This window comes from Fusarium falciforme, chromosome 6 (genome assembly GCF_026873545.1).
Source record: "Fusarium falciforme chromosome 6, complete sequence".
NCBI classification, from domain to species: Eukaryota; Fungi; Ascomycota; class Sordariomycetes; order Hypocreales; family Nectriaceae; genus Fusarium; species Fusarium falciforme.
The window spans coordinates 848498-869728 of NC_070549.1; the positions used below are offsets into that span (position 1 = coordinate 848498).

General features: G+C 53.3%; 10 protein-coding genes and 1 pseudogene across 11 annotated transcripts, besides 1 other annotated feature; 3 read left to right on the forward strand and 8 right to left on the reverse strand.

Moving 5' to 3' along the window:
• Positions 1-16: 16 nt before the first annotated feature.
• On the reverse strand, positions 17-3179 carry NCS54_00780800 (Hypothetical protein; the record flags this gene model as incomplete). Its single annotated transcript, XM_053153217.1, has 3 exons — positions 17-2416; positions 2467-3018; positions 3075-3179. The coding sequence occupies 3 exons, from the start codon at positions 3177-3179 to the stop codon at positions 17-19; spliced, it is 3057 nt and encodes a 1018-aa protein (XP_053009192.1).
• Positions 3180-6648: 3469 nt separating this feature from the next.
• On the reverse strand, positions 6649-7488 carry NCS54_00780900 (Hypothetical protein; the record flags this gene model as incomplete). Its single annotated transcript, XM_053153218.1, has 2 exons — positions 6649-7313; positions 7455-7488. 2 exons carry the CDS (start codon positions 7486-7488, stop codon positions 6649-6651), a joined length of 699 nt encoding a protein of 232 aa, XP_053009193.1.
• Positions 7489-8859: 1371 nt separating this feature from the next.
• On the forward strand, positions 8860-9636 carry NCS54_00781000 (Dolichol-phosphate mannosyltransferase subunit 1; the record flags this gene model as incomplete). The annotated part of the gene is made up of 2 exons (XM_053153219.1): positions 8860-8963; positions 9018-9636. The coding sequence occupies 2 exons, from the start codon at positions 8860-8862 to the stop codon at positions 9634-9636; spliced, it is 723 nt and encodes a 240-aa protein (XP_053009194.1).
• A 160-nt stretch (positions 9637-9796) lies between these two features.
• Positions 9797-10713, reverse strand: NCS54_00781100 (Hypothetical protein; the record flags this gene model as incomplete). The annotated part of the gene is made up of 2 exons (XM_053153220.1): positions 9797-10497; positions 10548-10713. 2 exons carry the CDS (start codon positions 10711-10713, stop codon positions 9797-9799), a joined length of 867 nt encoding a protein of 288 aa, XP_053009195.1.
• A 424-nt stretch (positions 10714-11137) lies between these two features.
• On the reverse strand, positions 11138-12686 carry NCS54_00781200 (Hypothetical protein; the record flags this gene model as incomplete). The annotated part of the gene is made up of 4 exons (XM_053153221.1): positions 12614-12686; positions 12433-12475; positions 11378-12386; positions 11138-11329 (listed from the first exon to the last, which is right to left on the reverse strand). The coding sequence occupies exons 1-4, from the start codon at positions 12672-12674 to the stop codon at positions 11138-11140; spliced, it is 1305 nt and encodes a 434-aa protein (XP_053009196.1). The 5' UTR covers positions 12675-12686.
• Positions 12687-13800: 1114 nt separating this feature from the next.
• Positions 13801-14125, forward strand: NCS54_00781300 (BTB domain-containing protein; the record flags this gene model as incomplete). Its single annotated transcript, XM_053153222.1, has 2 exons — positions 13801-13846; positions 13899-14125. 2 exons carry the CDS (start codon positions 13801-13803, stop codon positions 14123-14125), a joined length of 273 nt encoding a protein of 90 aa, XP_053009197.1.
• A 96-nt stretch (positions 14126-14221) lies between these two features.
• On the forward strand, positions 14222-15996 carry NCS54_00781400 (Hypothetical protein; the record flags this gene model as incomplete). The annotated part of the gene is made up of 3 exons (XM_053153223.1): positions 14222-14438; positions 14515-14592; positions 15392-15996. The coding sequence occupies 3 exons, from the start codon at positions 14222-14224 to the stop codon at positions 15994-15996; spliced, it is 900 nt and encodes a 299-aa protein (XP_053009198.1).
• A 470-nt stretch (positions 15997-16466) lies between these two features.
• NCS54_00781500 (Hypothetical protein) lies at positions 16467-17325 on the reverse strand (the record flags this gene model as incomplete). The annotated part of the gene is made up of 3 exons (XM_053153224.1): positions 16467-16612; positions 16671-17228; positions 17286-17325. The coding sequence occupies 3 exons, from the start codon at positions 17323-17325 to the stop codon at positions 16467-16469; spliced, it is 744 nt and encodes a 247-aa protein (XP_053009199.1).
• Positions 17326-17637: 312 nt separating this feature from the next.
• Positions 17638-18214, reverse strand: NCS54_00781600 (Histidinol dehydrogenase; the record flags this gene model as incomplete). Its single annotated transcript, XM_053153225.1, has 2 exons — positions 17638-17895; positions 17945-18214. The coding sequence occupies 2 exons, from the start codon at positions 18212-18214 to the stop codon at positions 17638-17640; spliced, it is 528 nt and encodes a 175-aa protein (XP_053009200.1).
• Positions 18215-18343: 129 nt separating this feature from the next.
• NCS54_00781700 (Histidinol dehydrogenase) lies at positions 18344-18900 on the reverse strand (the record flags this gene model as incomplete). The annotated part of the gene is made up of 2 exons (XM_053153226.1): positions 18344-18644; positions 18695-18900. 2 exons carry the CDS (start codon positions 18898-18900, stop codon positions 18344-18346), a joined length of 507 nt encoding a protein of 168 aa, XP_053009201.1.
• A 1375-nt stretch (positions 18901-20275) lies between these two features.
• On the reverse strand, positions 20276-20978 carry NCS54_00781800 (annotated as a pseudogene). The gene is made up of 2 exons: positions 20459-20978; positions 20276-20406 (listed from the first exon to the last, which is right to left on the reverse strand).
• Positions 20276-20978: a sequence feature.
• Positions 20979-21231: the final 253 nt, after the last annotated feature.

The window sequence follows — 21231 nt, forward strand, 5'->3', positions numbered from 1 at the left end:
CTTTTCTGAGGCGGTTCTACCAGCCTTCTCCAGGGGTCCGTCTTGTCCGGCTACCGCCACGGAAGTAGTCGTATTGCGAAGGATCACCCGCATCCATCTCCTCGTTCTGTGCGAGGCCGCTGTAACCACGGGGTCCGCCGCCCATGGCGCCTACTGAAGGGCCAGGAGAGACTGAAGGCGTCATACGACCTCCTGGTGTGAGGTTGCTCACAGGAGGGGCCTGGGCATTTTGGATTAGCCCAAGTCCAGAGGAGCTGCCATTGTTCTGCGAATACAAGGGGCTGCGGCCACGGCTGGGTACCTCTGAGCCCATAGTTGCTTGCTGGGTGAATCCACCATACGCCGGGGCAGCTGGTCGGTATGCCGAGTAACTTGTATCACTGGTGCTGGACATGGACATCAAACGCTGCTGTCCAGGGTTAAAGGGAGAAGCGGAGCGGCCAACGGGCGTGCCAGGTCGCGATGCCGAGTCGCTTCCATCCCAGGATCCAGGAGTATCAGGACGCATAATTTCTCCAGGGCGGCCGTAGATCTCGCCGCCACCGTGGTCCTCTGCAAACTCGGCTCGGTTCTTGTAGAATTCAAAGTCCATCTGAGTATCCGACACGTACTCGAAGCCAGGGATGCTGTTGGCGGTCTTGCCTGGCTTTCCACCTTGCATAGGGTCGAGGGCGTACATGTCTGAGTAGCCACTGACACTCATCATGTCGCCTTGGTTCACCTCTCGGCCGTCCGTCAGTCGTCCCTTGTAGATTCCAGGCAGGAGGTTCTGCGCCTTGGCATGCACCATGGGGGTGATGAGGGGCTTGTACAACGCAGGGTGACCGAATCGGTTCGCCAATCGCTCGCTGCGTACGCGGGACTCCTTGGGGTTCATTCCGTTCTCGGTATTCTTGTTCACATCTTGAGTGGTGTAGTATCGAATCTTGTTGTCAAAAGCCCGGTTGCAGTAGATCTTGAAAAAGAGCATGAGGAACGGCAGCGGTACGATGCAGTAGAAATGGAGGTGATTTCCATCACCACGGACCCAGCAAGTAAGCATGACAACCAGGTTCGAGAGCATCGTCGCGAAGATGAAGCGGTTGAAAATGACACGCCAGAACATACCGCCAGACTCGGTCTTCGTAACGAAGCGGTACAGAAGCAGGTACTTCTTCAGCCAGGAATCAATCACAAAGTACATGGCGGTAGCCGGGAGCACCAGAGGCTGAATACCGGCAAAGCACATGGTGACTGTGGCGTAGAAGAGGAAGTAGTTGTAGTAACTGGCGTACTCGAAAGGAGGAGGGGCTGTGAGGTCGATCAGCTCTCTCGGAGTCGGGCTGCCCAGCTTCTTGAGGAAAAAGGCCTGGACCAAAGGCCAAAGCTGAGCGAGATCGATGGCTGCACCGAGCTGACGCTGAAGCAAGTAAGTCACCCAAAAGGGGCTGTTGGTGCACAGCGCACCGAAGAGCAAATTGGCAATATCGTTCTTGACAATGATCTTCCAAATGTCGGTCGCCCCCGGGCTTGACGTGTCTCGGACGACGCCAGACACAAAAGTCCAGATGACGCTGAAGACGGAGAAGATGATGAGATTGTTGAAGACAAAGAAGAAGTAGAGCTTGGCAAGGACGTGTCTCTCTCGGCCCGTCTTGGTCTGGTCACCGGCCTTGATGGAGAGTCGACGGAAGATGATGGGGAGAACCAGGTAGGTGAGGGACATGAGAGCCGGCGAAGCAATACCCTGCACAATACCCCAGCTCTTGGGGTTCGCGGTCAGTGTTCGGTTGAAGGCTGGCCAGACAGATCCCAGGTTTTGCAGGTTGACCAAGAAGATGGCAATGCCAAGGTTAGGAATGACCCAGAAGAAGGTCAGAAGAGTAATCCAGAAGTTGTTGATCCAGCGTCTTCGACTTCGTGTAGCACTGTACAGCGGCATATTTTCCCAGATGATGTCGTTAGGTCGGGGTGCAAGTCTGACAGTGGCGCCAACGGGCTTCTTCTTACGGCAAGAATAGGCAATGCTATGGGCCTCTGCAATATCCGAGTAACTGGCAAAACCGTAGGGCATCGAGCCTCGCTTGTCCACACTGGCGCGGACCTCCTTGATCTGGACCTCGAGGTCTCGAATACGCTGGGTGTAGTACTCGATGGCATCAACCTTCTGGCCCTTGGGGTACGTTCCGTACGATCGATCCTTCTTGGACGGTCGGCACATGGGGCGAGCGACGGGAACGTTGTTGGGATCCTTCAGATATTTGGCCAGGATACTCTCGAGCTTGCGAACAGCGTGGTCGTGCTGGGAGATGAGAGAGGGAAGTTCCTTGACGTTTCGAGCAACAGCTGTTCGGGCAAAGGACGAATTGGGTGCAACTGTGTCAATGATTCTCGCGATACCTTCGTCAGAGCAGCCCTTTTTGGGGATATCGTAAACCTGGGCTAGTGTGAGTGAGGAATTCTATTAACAACCTCGATAGACCTTACCATCAGGGTACGGGAGTGGAGACTCTTCTGATACTCCTCGCTCTCAAAGTACTTTCTTCTAAGCTGGAGCACCTTTCTATAGTTGAACCATAGGTAGATGGCGATGATGATGTTGAATACCCAGGCGATGACAACCTGCGCCCAGATGGCCTGGCCCCAGACGTGGAGGGGGGTGATCTTAGAGACCCAAGTGTTCCCACTGTCATCACCAATAGTCTTCCAATGCGACACATGGACGGGAAGCAGAATTCCGACGCCGGTGACGCACAGGGTGAGAAACATGTTGCGGCACATGCGGACGAAGCGCAGGAAGATGGTGGCGTCCATGCCGATCAAGTACACAAGCTGCTCCTCCTTGGTCTTCCACAGCGTTGTGATCCACGACCACGGGGCCTTTCCTATAGGCGGCGGTGCGTGCTTCTCGTCGGCGTGCTTCATCTTGGGGGCGTAGATGGCCTGGTGATATGGTCGGAGTAGGGAGAAGCAAAAGGCGATGAAGATTGTTACGGGGAGCGAAATCGCCAGCGCTGAGTACATCGAGGCTGCTTGAAGCTATGCACGAGACGTCAGTAGCGGGTACGCGTCCAAAACAGCCAGAAGAGACTCACCTGATCGTTGTATGGGTTCTTGAGCAGATCGAGCAGCTCTTGGCCGGCATCCTTTCCTCCGCCTTGTTGGCGGCTAAACAGACGGACAACATTGCCTACGTCCATCATGGACGAGTCCTTCGCCAACGGGCGAAGACGTCGAGGCTTGACTCAAAAGAAGTGTGGGCTTGCAGAAGCCTCTTCTCGCGCAGCCACGTCCAGAGCTCTCTCAATTGTTGTTGGGGATTTCGACTTGTCTTTGGAGTCGTTGGCCACGTAACAGATTATCGAATTGATTTGCGCAAACCGCCGGGGGGTATTTCTCGTATTCGCTAGGTCGAAGGGGGTCGGAGAAAGATCAAAAAGCCGAGGAAGCACGTAGTCTATGAGCGAGAGGATGAAGACGTCGCGGCAGCAGACAAGCAGGTCAGGAGGAATACGCCACACAAACTTGCTCGCTGACAGTAAAGAGACTGTCGATCGTCCCCAGAAAACGAGAGTCGCTATGCTGTAAAGAAGTTCGGGGGAGGGCCCGTGAGCGAAGGTCGATGCGCCGAAAGGGGGCAGCACCCAGGGACAACGTTAGGCGATGGGAGTATAAAGAAGGGATGTGAAAGAAGGAAAGGGGAGGAAAACGAGAGGATCGAGATGGGATAGGTAAGGTAAGGTAGGGAATGGATGGGATGGATAGGAATAGGGTCCGATGATACGGGGACGGGAGGGAAAAGGTAGGGCTGGGGAAGGTTCTCAGGAGCCATGACAGGATGGATCCATCTGGATCCCATGGTCCATGGATGGATCCCGTTATCATGGGGACATTTTGGGGGGAAGCCATCAACGGGATGGCTTGGCGTGACCGATTGTACAGTGCAGATGGCGTTTCCCGCACCAATAATGCACCACACGTTGCACGGCATGACACAGTGCATCTCACTCTCAGGCACACCCTCAATCATGGACAAAGTTCCAGTCATTCAACCGCGGGCCGCCGAGACCACCAACACAACCACAACGCTTCAAGCCCAAGTAGGTACTGTACCCCCCGCCAAAATTTTCTAGCAAGCTCCCCCGGTACTCGCACGCAAACCAAGGCCCTGATTCGCCCCCGGCGCTACTCGCACCATACGGCACGCAGTTGTGGCCCTTGCCAGCAGCAGGTTTCTAGCCAGCTACAGGTACAACACAACCCACACCCGCCAGCTCACCCTCTTTGTCGCGGCCTCCGCGGCGGGGGGTCCCATTACTATTTTTGACGCCTCAGACCCGCTGTGGTGGGGACCCTTTTTAGCACTTTCAGGGCCCGAAAGTCTCTGGGATGCCTCACAGCCAGTCGTCGCCCTCCACTGGCTTGGACTCGCCACGCCCTGGAGGCCTTTACCCCTGCATGGTTCTTTTTTTTTTCTGTTCGGTCTCTGCTGGGTGAGAGTGAATTGGCTGCAACGCTGTTTTTGTTGTTGAGAAATACGAAGACTTACCATGCGAGGCATGCATGGGACATGCCGGCGTTGCAGTGTTGTTAATCCAGATGAGGAAAGTGATGGGATGGTCTCTGGATTCTTTCAGAAAGAGATCCATTTGCAAAAGAAATCGAGGTTGGACTCGACATTGACGATCGATCGTTTAAGCGGCCTTTTCTTTGTGTTCAACTTGTTGTCTAAGACGAACAACTTTTTGACAGCAGACCCCTTTCAAGACAAGGAAGACGCAACCCGTCCGGAACCTAAGCAAAAAAGCAACTTGTCTCATTCCAAACTATTCCGAAGCTGACGCCCGAAGCGCCTCCAATTCCTCATCCCTCGAGGTTCAGCATTCAGGCATCGACAATTGCTTCAAAGACGTAGACTACGTAGGTAGTTCACTTTTTTTTTTCGCCACCATCCCACAATACCGACAAGAACAGTCCGGGTTTTCCTAGTAGAGTCCTAGACACGCAATCGATCGCGCCCAAGAAGAACAAGACCGGACAAATCGGGAAACATCCATGTTCTCGTACGTTCTGAGTGTTTGAACCAAGAGGGACCCGTTGAGCTACTGAAGCTTGTTGTAACTTGAAACAGCCCTCACGATCAAAGTGGGAAAACACCTCTAGGACTTTTTTTTCCTTCTTGACCATGACTCGCTGGCCATTCAGTGGTTCGCAATTGCAGGACATGTTCGGACGACGCGCTTGGCAGGCCCTTTTCTTTTTCTCTTTTCAGTCTCTCCTGTGTCACGCTAGAATCTCGACCGATCTGACAAGACCGCTTGTCCGGGCCCAGGGGTAACAGGGCGACATGGTCGAACCAGCAAGCGACGCGTGGAGGACTAGAGGACTCAAGGACTAGGATTCCACACGAAGCCGCCTCAAAGAACGCATCACTTCCTCTACAACCGTATAGTCGCGCTGCCATTACGTCTCAGTGGGGACCCAGCGTCAGCGTTTCGCTCTCCGTACCGGTTAGCACCCTGTTTTACACTGGTGGGTAAAGGATGGAGAATACTGGCATTCGGTGTCTCGTTTGGCTCTGCCATGATTACAAGTGCCGACGAGCATGTACGGTATTTGTGAGTCTGGCATTCCTACACCCTATACATAGGCAGTAATAAGTAATCGGTGTCAGATGTTTCCCTCGTCAGCTCATAACTTCCTACAAGACATCATATGTGCAAGGGTCAGCTTCCCTTCATTCTCAGCTTACCTCAGGTTCCTTCGATATCATTCTTCGCGCGTGAACTGACCCCGATGACACACATCTTCGGAACGATGCGGTTCCGTTACAAGACGTGATCTACTACGTAGTAGAACTCTTCCCGTGGCTGTGTCCACGCAACGTTCCTCCACCACAAGGATTTCCCTCAACTTCTTTTTTCGACAAGACCGTTGCGGAGGGAGGGAGGGGGGAGCAGCATGACGACACGGTCCTCCACTTCTCCATGCGAAACCGGGCTGGGGATGGCATTATCGGCCGCTGGATCAGCCCCGAGAAACCCGGTCGGAGGCCCCTGGGCGGGAGGAATTGGACACGGCGGATTGGTGGACGGAACCGATCTATTAGGTCGGGTTTCGTATTCAAAGTTCATCATGCTTGGTGAAACCAGATCTGGCGTTCAGCGTGGCCGGATTCCAATTGATTTGGTGCTGCTGACTTGAGGCCTCAGGGTAGCCTGCAGAGTCTGCCATTGTGTCGTTTCAGAGGCCCAGAGATCCATATACCAGTGCTCCGTCCACCTGCTCATCATCAAGTTTTGGTTCCCTTCGCTTTCCAATGGTCCATGGTTATGAATCATGGGATTTCGTCTAGTAGTCGTCAGATAACGAGGCGAGGGTGATGCAGAAAACAACCGTCGTCGACAGAACCGCTCTCAATGCCAAAAATGTCGACATACCACATAGACTGAAAACACAACGTGGAACAAATGGTTACTACCAAAGCAAATATACAGCCAAACCGAAACGCAGGCAGACCTCGGGAAATTGCCCTGTTCCCATAACCAACCCTGCCATTTTCGCCAACCATTCCCCAAACTCAACCGTACATGAAGCCATCACTCATAGAAACGTGGAAGCCATGACAGGCTGAGGTACAATGACGCTCCAGAAGGAAAGAAACTAAACTTATTCAGCCTCGACGGGACCCTGACTTCGCGTCTTTCGAGCCGTCTTGCCGACAGCAGGAGGAGCCTTCTTCTCCTTCTTGGCCTTGGTGCCCTTGCCGTTTGTAGCGGCTTCGGTGGCCGTAGGCTCGTCCGCGACGTCCTCAACCCGGGCTTTCTTGGCGCGCTCTTCCGGCTCGGCCTTCTCTGCCTTAGCGGGAGCTGCACCGTTAGTTGCCGGCGCCGCTTCACCAAGTTTGCGCTTCTCTCCCGCGGCCGCCTCAGTGACGTCGTCGGCACTGGGCTTGCTGGCGCCGTTAGTCGCCGCCTCGGTGGGCTTGTCATCGGCAGGCTTGTCTGTCATAGTGGTGTCCTTCGGGGCCGAGACAGCTGGGGCGGATCCCGTCTCGACACCCGTGGTGATGAAGGCGACTTCGTCCTCGTTCTTGGCCGGTTCCTTGGGTTCCTCCTCAATGTTTAGCTCGGGTCTCGGTGTGCCGCCCGCTGGAGTCCGGTTGTTGATGGGCGTCTCTGGGACCGACATTACCTCGACAGGCTTGGGCGCAGGGACATTCAGGCCAGCAGGCTTGCTATCCTCCGACTTGGCGGGCTCCGAAGGAGCTGTTGTGGTGTCAATGGTGGGAGCAGCAGCCTCGGCCTCGGGAGCCTTGGGGTCAGGCGCGCCGACTGGGAGAGGTCAGTTGTGGTCTCGAGTGAGCGCGGATGGGTATGAAGGGGTCTTGTCGCATCGCGGACAGGCCAATTGCATAGCCTCAAGGCATACGCGATGGAAACAAGGCCATTGCGATGGCTGGCGATGGGATCTACCTTTGTCTATAGCTGGAGCGATGCCGTCCGACATGATGATGACGTAAGGACTGTTGTCGCAACTCGAGTCTGGCTTACAAACTGAAGTGCGCGCGACACGAGGGAGCTAACAATGGGTACTGATGATGCCTGGGATGATGTTCTAGAGTCGCAAGAGCTAGGCGATGCTTCACGATGAAGATGGAGGAAGAGAGGTCAAGTTGGGATGAGCCACAAAGGATGGGAGTGAGGTTGGCTGGGAGCGCACGAGGTCACGACGGTTCCACAGCTGGGAAGGGACGAGAGGGCGAGACTTGCTTGACCCTCGCGCCGGGATAGATTACTGTACCGTACCTACCTAGGTACAGTAGCTCTGGGGAGCTCCGAAGCGGAGGGTGGCACAAGCCCATCTCCCCAGAGGTTCCTCGTCACGGTAAACTCGCGGGCGAGGAACCTACTGGCGAGTGCTCAGCTCGAGTAGCTCTCCGAGTCGGGCGGACAAGGCAAGGCCCCTCGCTTCTCCATGACTGCATCGGGCTAAAGCAGCGCCTTTTCGTCACTGGACGAGGACAACCCTGGCACAGTGCCGTGGCCTAGACGAGCCAGAGGAGCTGCGATGTCGCGGACTGTGAGAACTGCCCGAGTGTCTGCTGAGAGGGACGGTGTGAACTCTGACGATCGAGACGGAGTTGGATGGAGCGATGAAGTTGCGGGGAAAAGCATGGTGGGCCGGCAGCCCGACGCCCCAAGCCACCGATCTGGGAAAAGAGGAGGGGCGAGCGCCGGAACCAGTCAGAGACGGAGACGCGTCGATGATGTGCTGCTGTTATGCTACTGTTGCCAATTGCTGAGGGAGCTGCAGATGAAGCTGGGCATGACGGGCATTCGCGGCTCTGGCAGACATGTACTGGGTGTTAGGGAGATGGTCAAGATTCTGTTTGATGGGCAAGGTCAGTTCGTATTGGCCATTCAGGGCTGAATGCCACGGCTGAGCGGGAAATGATCCTGTGTGATCTCAAGCTGACCATCTCTGATGGGAAAAGCTGGTGGTTCCATGGCTTGCATGGTGAATGTTACGACCGTGTTAGCGAAGCGAACCGGCATCGGGGCAGCTGAGGTACCTGCACCGCCACAAGAATCTGGGGCTGACGCTCACCAGCCACATCTAGACTCAGGGGCTCTGAATCTGCAATCTGTCTCTGATCGCGGCGGCTTAGTCATGCTCCACCATCGCCAGCCAGCTTCAAGGTGTCCCCTGAGAGAGTGGCTCGACGCGAAGAAACGAACCATCAACGCGATCAACCGACTTTCCACACTCTTTTTTCGCTTGCGATACCCTTTCGACTCTTTGTGAGACTTCTTCTGTAATATCCCAATTTTTTCCCCATCAGATAATCCTCCTCATCACCCCATCACTACCCTCACGATGGCCTCCAAAGCGAACAAGTACTCGGTTATCCTGCCGACCTACAATGAGCGCAAGAACCTCCCCATTATGACCTGGTTGTTGAACCGCATGTTCACTGAGAAGTATGTATACCTAATGATCTCTATACTTCCAAGAGCGCAGTCTGACCCTTCTAGCAACCTCGAATGGGAACTCATCATCGTCGACGACGGCTCCCCCGATGGAACCCAAGAAGTTGCCCTCCAGCTCGTCGAGGCCTACTCCCCCCACGTCGTCCTCAAGACCCGAACCGGCAAGCTCGGCCTCGGAACAGCCTACGTCCACGGCCTGCAGTTCGTGACTGGCAACTTTGTCATCATCATGGACGCCGACTTCTCGCACCACCCCAAGTTCATCCCCCAGATGGTGGCCCTCCAGGAGAAAGGCAACTACGATATTGTCACTGGAACCCGCTACGCTGGTGATGGCGGTGTTTACGGCTGGGACCTCAAGCGCAAGTTTGTCAGTCGTGGCGCCAACCTGTTCGCCGACACTGTGCTCCGACCCGGCGTTAGCGACCTGACTGGTAGCTTCCGTCTGTACAAGCGATCCGTCCTCGAGAAGGTTATCTCCAGCACCGAGAGCAAGGGATACAGCTTCCAGATGGAGATGATGGTGCGCGCCAAGGCCATGGGCTGCACCGTCGCCGAGGTGCCCATCTCGTTCGTCGACCGTCTGTACGGTGAGAGCAAGCTGGGCGGTGACGAGATCGTCCAGTACGCTCAGGGTGTCTTCAACCTGTGGCTCAAGGTGTAATAATATGATGAGGATTGATGATATTTACAAAAGGAGCACATCTTGTTGGATGGGGGCGTTTCGGCGGGAAGAATAGTACCGTTTAATCTAATACCACATTTCTTCAGCGCCTTCATGTGAGCTGCTCTTGTTGTCGTGATATCTGGCCGGATGTTTTCATCTACATGTTTCTCCCTCCCGTTACCATGATGGTCTGTCCTGTCACGTACGAGAACAGGGGACTAGCTACAGCTAGAATACTGCTCGCCGCCTCTGTCGCAGTTCCTGGTCTCCTCAGCGGGATGTCTGCATGAGCAGCATCTCCCGCGGCCTGCTTCTGCTTGGTCGGAATTCCCAAAGCAATCTTCTCGCCATCTGGCCCTTTCACAAAGGCTCCATCCTCCTTGGCCGCTGTCAGCCTTGTAGAGATGTGCCCAAAGGCAACGGTATTCGCCCTCACGCCAAACATAGGGCCCCATTCCTTGGCAATAGTCTTTGTAAAGCCGGTAACACCAGCCTTAGCAAGTGCATAGTTGAGCTGCCCAGCGTTGCCATGCACGCCAGATGTCGACGAGATGTTGACAATGCACCGCGGAGCTCCGTCCTTCACGCGGAAGTAAGGAGCCGCGGCGCGGACGAGGGTGAAGGGTGCGGTGCAGTGCAGGGCGATGATGGTATCCCACTGCTTGTCCGTCATCTTGTGGATGACGCCGTCCCAAGTGTAGCCAGCGTTGTTGACGATGATGTTGATCTTTCCATCGCCAAAGTCGGCGGCGCGCTTGATGAGAGTGTCTATGTAGTCTGCCTTGAGAACGTCGCCGGGGACAGCGATGGCTTGGCCACCATTGGACTTGATGCTCTCAGCAACAGCGTTGCACTTGTCTGAGAGTGTTAGTTTTCGAAGGAATGGAAGTATGGTGGGAGGATCTCACCAGCATCAATGTCTGCAACAACAACCTTTGCACCTTCGTTTGCAAACAGTCTCGCTGCTTCGGCGCCAATGCCTTGTCCACTACCAGTGATGATGGCCACTTGGCCAGCCAACATGCCCTTGGGGTAGTTGAGGTGGCCAGCGAGTTGGTTGACGCGATCCGACATTGTGAATATGATTTACGAGGTTCCAAGACTTGAAGATAGTTGTGAAAGGGAAAAGTGCAAGCATCTAATGAAATACTGGAGCAGCTTCTGGATCAAGCTGATGAGTGACGTTGTATTGTACCATCTGTGCCGAGGCTCCAGACGGCTTCGGCCCGGAATGTGGGGTAGCCCCGGACAAGGAGCCTCGGACACGGCGCTGGCTTACAGCACCGTGGTAGGGATACAGACTAGAGTGGTCGCATTGCGAAAGATACTTGCCATTACGTGTTAGCTGAGGGTTGTTAGCATGACAGACTTGCCTATCAGTGCTGTCTTCAATCCAGATGTAGCGTTCTTGCTTGCCTAGCTCGTTACTGACCCCCCTTCAAGAACATCACAACCATAGTGCAGAACTCAGGTAGTCAGTGTTGCATATTAATCGTCACTACAGCTTAAAGTCGCTGTTGGTCTTCTCCCATCCAGCAGACGACACCTCCATCGCTGCAACCCTCTCCGTCAACTTCAGCTTGAGGTTTCGGTGCTTCTCTGTACATAACTCGTACATGGTCGACAGGTTGAACAGGAGAGTGTGTGATGACAGCCCCGATTCAACCAGCTCCTCGAGTATCCCTCGTCCCTGGGGATTATTAGCTCGGGTAGATACAATGGACACCAGAGAACTTACCTCCTGGATCCTGCCAAGATACAACAGACACACAGCCGTGTTGACGCCAACCATCTCGTCGTCCATGGTCTCCTTCAACTCTCTCCAATTCTCCAACGCACTTTCATACTCGCCGTCTGCCATGTCACATAGTGCGGTGATAAGCTTCTCAACATTCTCATCGCTCGCGGAAACCTGGCGCGCACACGCCCTCGCGCTATCGGCGTCTCCAAGGTGAAGCCACAACAACGCTTTTGACAGCGTCATCCTTCCATCGCCCCGGTCCCGCAGGGTGCTCAAGTGGTGTGCTGCGCCTGTGAGGTCCTCCAGCTCGATTAGTGCGCCGGCGACTTGGATGCCGAGGTCGCCGAGACGGGCTTTCCAGAGCTCTGTGACCGAGTTGTCATGCTGGGCTGCTGCCTTGGCGATGCGGTCGCGAGCTTCTCGGGCGAGATCGTGGTAGCTCATGACGGCTCGTCGAGCATCACCGAAGCCAAGAGCCTGAAGTCGCACATTGAGCACGCGGAGCTCCCAGGGTACCAGGTGTTCTCCTGTTGTCTCATCGACATACTTTCTGATGTCGTTGAGATCCTCCAAGGCCTTTACCTCTTGAGCAGCCAAGGGTGTCGCATCGATCAGGGTAAGACATGCCAGGCGAGTGTAAAGCAGGCTAAAGATCTTGGCAGAATCCGTAGGATCTATTCCTCCGCTGGCACCTGAGCCTGTCAGTTCTTGGACAGCAGCGATAGCAGCCGCTCTGAAGTGGCCGTTGGCGAGGAGCTCTTCGAGAGGCGCCTCAGGACTGGGCTGCTTCTGCGAGTTGCGGAATGCTACCGGCACGTTGAGAGGAGTGAGGGGGTGGTAGATCTCTGGGCGAAGGAGAAAAGAGAAATCCTTTGCTTTGGCCTCGCCGAGTTGAGATACAGGGGTTCCTGTGGAGGATCGAGGAAGTGGTGATGAGATCCTGGGTCGATGGGTTGATGCTCGGTGAGCAGCGACAGCCGCGGGTTGGTGAGATGTTAGAGGGTCACTGAAGAAGTTAGATGGCGCCCAAGTATTTAAGGAATAAGTCTCACTCGTCGACATCGAGAGGTCCTTTAGTAGAGGACCGTGGTCGAGCTGAGCCGCGTTAGCTGAGATGCATGGCTTCACAGCCGAGCTGTTAAGGGTAGTTCGCGATTGAGATGACGTGCCCCCTGATATGCGGGAGATTGAAGGCGACAACACCCGATATCGGAGAACAATTTGGGGACGTACTCTTGGTGACAGACTTATTCCGAGAGTGCCCTTGGCTCCCTGTCCTTTGTGGTTCGCCCATGATCTTGATTTTAGAGGATTATCTTGTTGAAGATGGAGCTGGAACCGTGAGCTTGATGTGATGATGGGCAGGGCGGATAATCATCGGCTATCATTCCCGACCTCAACTCCGCGACTACATGGGATTCAAGACTTGCCAACTGATTCGCATCAAAGAAGGGAAATGGTTTATCTTTGTGTGGAGTCTTTAGCTACTGATACCTGGAAATAAAACACCGGAATGTTGGTCCTTTCCCGACAAGGCGACAAGAAAGCCGGGTACCTACCTCCCACCAGGGGGGCACATCTGAACACAGCTCCTATACCAACCTCTCAACAGTGCGGTATTGGTCTCAAGAGCCAAGGTGCGTAGTCAAGGCTCCTTCAAGTCTGCTATGACAGGGCCATATGCTAAGACCTTACATGGCTGGGCCAACGCTGGTAGCCGTTGGGAGCTGGCACCCTCCCGACGGCAAGACTGACATCCATGGCATGGCTGCATGCAAGTTTTGCACGGTATGTCGCATTATAGCAAGCATCGTGCCAAGTGTCTATCTTACATCTGTTACAAATTCAGTCCCCAAAGTACCACTGAGGAACGTAGGAACCAGTTCTCGATCGTTGCCTCAGGGGCTTTATGTAGACTTATGACATCTTCCAGGCCTGAGGCCGATATATTTCATGCTACATACAATTTTAATTCCTTTATTGAAGCATCTTTGGTATGAGACTGTGTCATTACCGGCGTTTGCTTTAATTCCCGAGTCGATAAGTGTGAGTGTAACACATTCATCTTATATGGACACCCACAGAGCCAGCCAAAATGCGGCATGCCGTCAAACAATTTAATTTCTGAAATCACCAGCATAAAGAAAAGCTCCAGCACAGTGCTGTTATTCATTCGTTGGGGGTTAGAGGCATGGATATGGGGGGTCAGGTTGTGCAGTGAATCACTGCCCGTCACCTGGCACCCGCTGTCAAGCCCTTTCCCCTCGCAACCGCACCTCCGGCTCTTTTTCCTCTCATTTTCTGTCTGTCAAAAGTTTCGAACTTATCAACAACAACCCCGCGTCGGAGGCTCCTCTTCGCCTCTTCACTCCTCCACCCACCAATCTGCCTCCCCAAAGCCGCAACCGCGCCCGCTCATGATGGCCTCCAAAGACGGCCTGAAAGAGCATAAACACGAAAGCTCCAGTGAGATTCTTGCTTGTTCGTTCTGGGGCGACCAGCACTAATAATCACCCAGAACCCGCTGAACCCGCCTTGCGGCAACTCATCCCTGATGGCGATATCATGCTCCTCGTTGGTCCCGAGCAGAAAAAGGTCCAAATCTCGTCGCACCTGCTCTGCAAGTCCTCTCCAGTTTTCAAGACCATGCTGAACTCCGATTTCGAGGAGGGTAAAGCATTCCGCGAGAGAAATGGCGCCCCGGCCGAGATCAAGCTTCCGGATGACAGCCCAGAGACGGTCTAGAATGCCTTCGGTGCTCTCTACGGCGGAGACGAGACGGTCTCTCATCTGGCACCTGAACAAGTCTACGACGTCGCTGTTCTGGCAAACAAATATTGCATGGTAGAGCGGTTCACTCTTGCCAAGAGTTTCTGGCTCCGGCGGGACCGAGGGTTCTCCGTCAAGGCCATGTGGAACTTGATGATGGCTGCGTATCTGTTCAAGTCAGACCGCGATCTGTTCTACTACAGCAATCTTTTGGTCACAAAGAAGAACTCCTCACTTGTCAGATACGCCTCCAAGACGTCCTGTTGGGTCACTGGGCTGAAGCTATGCTGTAAGTCATCTCCTCTTCTTCCGACTGCGCTACCCACACGCGCAAAGTGAGTTATGGCTAACGTCGAAGCAAACAGTGGCAATAGAGGAGCTCCGAAACCGTGGCATGCTCAGCATGGGAATCTGCCGTTACTGCTTCGACAAGGTTGAGGCGAGTGACCTTGGGTTTGCGGACAAACATGCCAATTGCACGTTCCCGCTTCATAAGTGAAGGAGGCCAATCCAGAGTCAAAGAGCAACTTGGACGTGGGGAATTAGTATTATTCTCTCTGCGAAAGTGTTGTGGAAAGGGTTGAGCAACCATGGATGCTGCATCTGGGGTTGGGGGTGGTGAAGAGTGAAAGTTTGTGTGAGAGAATGCATGTTCCGTGGATTCTGTTGACATGTACAATTCACTAAGAATATCTTCGAGTCTCCTCTATCTCAACATTTTGTGTGTATTGTGATGTGATGTTCATAACGAGTGTCTGGCTTGCATCACCAGCTCACCGCGCCCTCACAGCTCAAACGGAGCATCACCGGTGACAGCACTTACCAAACCGATACGCACAATGGCAATCTCGACATAAGTGAACAGGCTCGATGACTTGCAAGGTAAAGCGGAGGCAGCTGTCCCTCTTGATTATTCCATTGGTTGGCTGCGGGCGGCTGGTACTGCTGGCTGGCACTGGCAGCCGGCACTTTGTTTACATTCAGGTTTGGGCCTAGCCCAGCGACTCTGAATCACTTCGTAGGATACAGGTAACCTTGAGAAATCTCCCCGCTCTCTCTTCTCTTCCCCTTCTCCATCCCTCCTCCATCTCTTCTCTCATTTCCCACCACCCTCACTCAAAAGCCGCCGAGATGCCGCACAAGAAGTCGCAACATAAATGGGCGCGAAGGAGAATAACCCCAATGGAACTAGGTAGCAAGCAAGCCTCAACACATAAGGCCCGGTTCACTGACATTTCTTAGAGCTGGATTTCCTCGACTTTGATCTCTCAGACCCCGAAGAAGCCGTTGAACAGGAAAGACAACGCACCCTGCCTGAGATCATGCCGAATGGCGATGTCATCCTCGTCGTTGGTCCCCACAAGATCAAGATTCAGCTCTCCTCCCACCTTCTCAGCAGCACTTCGCCTGTGTTCGCCGCCATGCTGGGCCCCAACTTCAGAGAAGGGGCCCTCCTCCGAGAAAGCGAGGGTCCTGTCGAGATTGCCCTCCCGGCAGACAACGCCAAAGCGCTCTGGCATATCTACAACGTCCTCTATGGAGCACATCCTCGCGCACACAAACTTGATCCGGATGAGCTCTATAACGTGGCCTCCCTAGCCCACAAGTACGACCTGGTTGAGCGGCTGGCGCTTGCCCGCGAGGCTTGGTTCGCTGACAGCGATATGTACTCCTTCGAGTCCACCGAGGAGAATTGGAAGATGTTGGTAGCGGCGTACTGGCTCGAGAGCGAGTATGGTTTTGCACACCTGAGCCATCGGTTGATTGAGAAGCCGCAACAGCTTCTTTACATCCATGGAATGGAAACCCCCGATCAGGTACTCGGCCTGAAGCTCTGCTGTAAGTAACCGCCCTGTCCCTTCTGGTTCACGATGGCTAATGCTTTGAGGTTGCAGTGGCGATTGAAGAGCTTCGAGCGAACGGACACCGCGGGAATGGTCTTTGTCTGAGTTGTTTCAAAGACCCGGAGACCGAGGGATTCTATATTAAGAATCCCGACTGTCCGTCAAAGTACAGATCTTGGGTTCTGCCCTGAGCCAACCTGTCGGATACCACAAGGGAGCACTGCACAGAGATGAGGCAAGGTGTTAGGGTTGTGGCTGTGAAACATGGAGGGATATTCATCAATCGCGTTTGTGACTAGTTCAATACTGATCTAGTACTTGTCCTACAATACGTTCGTGACTGCAAGCATGGTGATGTTGAGCCTCCGTGTCTCAGCCCACAGTAGAATACCCTGACCTCATGGATAAGAGAACATAGCTACCTAAGAATAGCCGTTCGTATCTGGGAAGTTGAAAGCTCAATGACCCAAGTATCACAGTATGTGCTGGCGCGGAATCGGGCAGCTGGGTTGCCTCATGATAAAGTCGTCAGGCTTCGTCAGGAAGCAGTGCAAACATAGCCCATTACCGGTCTCTGTAATGCGATTCACCCTTACCCTGCGCAACTCTTCGATTCCAACTATGTTTCTGTCATTAGCTTACATCCATGGAGATAATAAAAAGGAGATGTCACTTACGCGCGATGGACAGCCCGAGTTCCCTGTCTTCCGTTTTGTTGACCTGTTCGCACAGCGAATGCCCAGGCAATTCTACTACCATCCAAAAGCTCAGATTGGAGAAGCCCGGGGCATATCTGAACCAATATGATGCCAATAACAGCTTCCAGGCGTCATCGCGAGTAGAAGGCTTGTAAGAGTTTGCTCGAGGCGACATGGTCCAGTGCATGGCCGCAAACTGGAATCGCTCGGCCAAACCCCACTTATCCACGAACATGGCGACTTGGAGAATCTCGTCCGGGTTGAGATTGAGCATTTGCGGGTCTGATCCGTAGAGGGATTTGAAGGCGTGGAGAGCTGCCTCGGCAGAGTCGTCTAGTAGCACGTATTCGACAGGCTTGTCACCTCTTTCCTTGAGCCTTTGGCCTTCGATCATCGGCGAGGTGAGCATGGCCTTGAACACCGGGGACACGAGGCACAGGAAAGACGAAGAGAGCTGAATTTTGACCCTGTCCCGGCCGATAACGAGGATAACGTCGCCATTCTCGATGATTTTGTGATGGACCGGGTTGTCAGGTCCTAAAGAACGTCAGCGTCCATGGCAAAACCCATCTATCAAAGCATGTGAGTTCTTACGGAGAGTGATTCGGTTGATATTATGCTCAGCTGTTGACATCTTGACTGCGTATCAATGTTGGGGATTGGGGAGATGGATATATGTTGGTACGGAGAAGAACAGAACTGATCTGAGGAGAAAGGCATCTTCCTCACAGGTACAACCTGTCTGTTTATGACTTTCCCGTGTATCTATGTAAGGAAGGCTTGCCCAGGCGCGTTGGAGACATTGGAGTCAGTCACTGTCGGCCACCAAGCCATACCTACCTTCCTTCTACTACAACAGACTCCGTACATTGAAAGAGCGCAACGCTGTGAGAGATTAACATCAGGGTTTCTTGTTGCCTACACTGGGTCTGCTAATCGTAATCATTTACAATCTCTCCCTCACCTCGTTGATCCATCCATACTCATCCCCGAGATACTTTTGCGCCCTCAAGTCGCCAGACCTGGCATGGGCCTCAAAGTTCTCGGCCCTTGAACACCTCCCACAGAGCCTGCCCATCTCGCCGCTCGCCTTTTCGTCCCCAATCTCTTGGTACGTCTGCGTCTTGAGGAACTTGCCCACCCAGGGACCACCGGTGTAGTTGCCCAGCTTTCGCGTTAGCAAGACGTGGTTGGTACCGATGCACTGTCATCCAGTCAGACCCTGTTTCTTCTTTCCTGGGCTGGGGTCTTACCTTATCGCCGTAGGACACGCATGTCTTTTTGCCGAGGAAGAGAGCACCGTAGTTTGACATCTTTTCGAGCACCTCTCTTGGGTTTTGAGTCAGGATCTGTACGTGTTCGCTCGAGAACTCATGCGCAATTTTGTACGCCTCGTTGATGTTGTCTATGAGGATGGCCTCCCCATAGTCTCTCCAGGAGGTGCCAGCTAGCTCAGCAGTAGGTAGTTTCTCCAGAAGCTTGTCGATAATCTTCATAATCTCTCGTCCCACCTTTTCCGACATTGTGATCAAGACCGCTGGCGTATCGGAACCATGCTCAGCCTGCGACAACAAGTCAGTCACCACGGTGAAGGGGTCAGCAGCTTCATCAGCCACAATGAGGACTTCAGTCAGACCATCAAACAGATTGATTCAAATCTCTCCAAAGAGGAGTCTCTTCGCCTCAGCGGCAAAGTAATCCCCAAGCCCGGCAGTAAAGTCAACCTTTTTGATCGTCTCTGTGCCACTGGCCATGACAGCGATGGCTTCCGTGCCGCCAATGACAAATATCTCGTCGGCTCCCGCAAAATGAGCAGCGGAGATAGTGGCATTCGGAAGTTTCCCTTGGATGAGCGGCGTGCAGGCAATGACTTGCTTTACTCCAGCGACCTTGGCTGTGGTAATGGTCATGTGCGCAGACGCAAGTAGAGGATACCGGCTTCCAGGGATGTATCTTGTCCAGTCAGTAGCGAATCCGACTAGTCAATGATCAAGAGTACTCACGCGCCCGGTTTGTTGATGGGATTCTTTCTGTGTCCCAGAAAGACACCCGGTTGGATCTCAACCTCGACATTCTTGATGCTGGCACGCCGAACCTCGGCGAACTTGCGCACGTTCTCCTGTGCCGTCTTGACGTCTTTGATTGTCTGAGGGGGAACTTGGGCAATGCAGTCTTGGATCTGACCGCCGAATAGCTTGAAGGAGACCATTTGTCAACCTTGGCCGAGTAGGTCCTCACAGCTTTGTCGCCATTCGCTCTGATGTCCCGGATCACTCCCTGGAAAATCTCAGTGACCTTATTTTTTGGATTCCACGGTCGATTTAAGGAGCGGTTTTTTGAGGTGTTGGGGGGCCATGTAGGTAAAAAAAAGTGAGGTGTTCAAGGGGATGGATCAGGGGGAATAGAACCCCTTTTTTATCCCCTTGTTTTGACCTGCCCTCTCGATATGCACGTTGGTATGCCGCCACAGACAATAGAGCATGCCGTAGAGCAAGCTGACTGGGGGTTGATGGTTCCCCAAGAGCGAGTGGAAAGTAGATCTGCAGCCAGGGGTTGCTTGAAGGGTCAGTGGTAGGCATCATGACACCAGTCACCATGTGGCGGTAATAGTCCAGGAGATCTCGATGAGAAGGATCACTATGAGTCACTCCGTCTCCTCGTATACGCTCAGTCAAAGCATCTGGGACCATTTAGGTACTGTTATCGACTGATATATCAAGTTCGTGGATGTTGCGTTTTCGGACGAGGGTGGTGCTAGAATTGTGCGACTTACGATTCGACGGCTCTTAGCAGCTGACTCTGAGACGTCGCGGCGGCCTCCTCCTCCAATCAAGCTGCACGAGTTCTCGATGAAACCTTGACAGGCATGAAATTTTGATCTCGGACAGTTGTGGCAAACAAAACGACGTCCATCACACTGAGTCTGTTAGCACCGATCATGCCAAATACACAGGTTTTACTTACCTTGATTTTCTATTTACGACGAGTTACATATCCCTTTTCGTGTTAGCACTGATGAAACAGGAAAACTTCTAGAAGCAAGTACGCTAACTTACCGTAAATGTTCTTCCTCGCGGTCGTTTTGTTCCTCTATTTGTGTGTGAACCATTCAAGCTTTCGATTGGCTCAAATTAGGTAAGGGGGGTATCGGAAGCAGGATATTGCCAGGCCGTGGCAAGATCATTTTCGGTGAAAGTTGACAGAAACAAACCTTGTTCATCTTCGAGCTCCTGAGAGTTTAGAAAATCCATTCTTGGCTGAGGTCAGGGGGCCGAGATAATTGAAGTTGATCGAGATATGCGAGGAATGGAGTCAAGAGGGTGGACAAAGAGCTGACGGAAATAGGACGGGCCGTCATTCAACAACTACCTATCTTCCTCCAGTGCCTTCATACACCTTCTGAATTCCAGGTTCTCATGATTCCATCATAGCTCAATGGCCAAAGTACAACAAGAGTCATGTGACGATTCAGGCAGTATGACATGCCAAAATGGATCTCTGCTCATCTGCCTCTCAAGGCACCAACATCCGCCCTTCGTTCATCCAGCTTGCTCCTACACAGCTCATCGATGCAAATATCTTCCCTAGAGATGTCGGTCCGGGAAATCGCAGTTCGGTCGTGGCTCGATCAAGTTCTCGTCGGCGTTTAGGAAGCAATCGAGGCAGAGACCCATTTCCATCGATCCTCCTTCGATTTGGAGCTGTTGAATCGCCACTGTTCTTGGTCAGCCCCTTGCCTCGAATCATCTGATTCTACCTTGGCTTACTACCAAGTCGAAGACCAAGAACCTTGTCTGGAGTCTCGTTGGCATACTTGAAGAGCATGTGATCCCTTGCCCTGGCAAGCTCCTTGCTCATTTCAAAGAAAGAGCAGCGGAGTCGAAGCCAGAATGCCGCCGTCATCAAGTGCCAGCATTCCTCGTTATCGACGGGAACTGATCGCATCCAGAAAGTGCCGATAAACTGGAAGCGAGGGGCCATCCTGTATTTGTCCACCAAGACAGCCACCTCCTGTATCTCCTTGGTCGTGAGCTGTCCCATGACTGGGTCGGCGCCGTAAAGGATCTTGAGAGCGTGCAAAAGGGCTAGCGCGTTGTCATCGGGCAACTCCATCGTACCTTGAACGCCGTCTGGAGTCTTGACAAGGCCAGCGCTTATCATGTCATCGAATACTGGAGAAGAGGTGCGGAGGAGATCCACGGAAACTTGAATACACCGTTGTTCGGGGCCGACGACGAGGACCAGGTCCCCGCCAGAGATGACGACATACATCGTGAAGTTTGAGTCCTTGAGAGTGAATTAGTATCAAAGAAGCCTGTGCGTAGTTAACCGCGCACCTTGGTCTTCTGTATTCTCCTTGTGCTCGGGTTGTGCAGTGATGAAGGGCGAGTGTTGGTGATTGCGAGCAACAGGAAATAAACAAAGGAGAAGCCCAAAGGTTCCAGAATGCATTTTATTTGCTAATTCTTAGGCAGCTTACGGTGGCCAGCTGTCGGCAGCTGGCAAACAATCAACCATTCACCTCTACTCTGCACTCGCT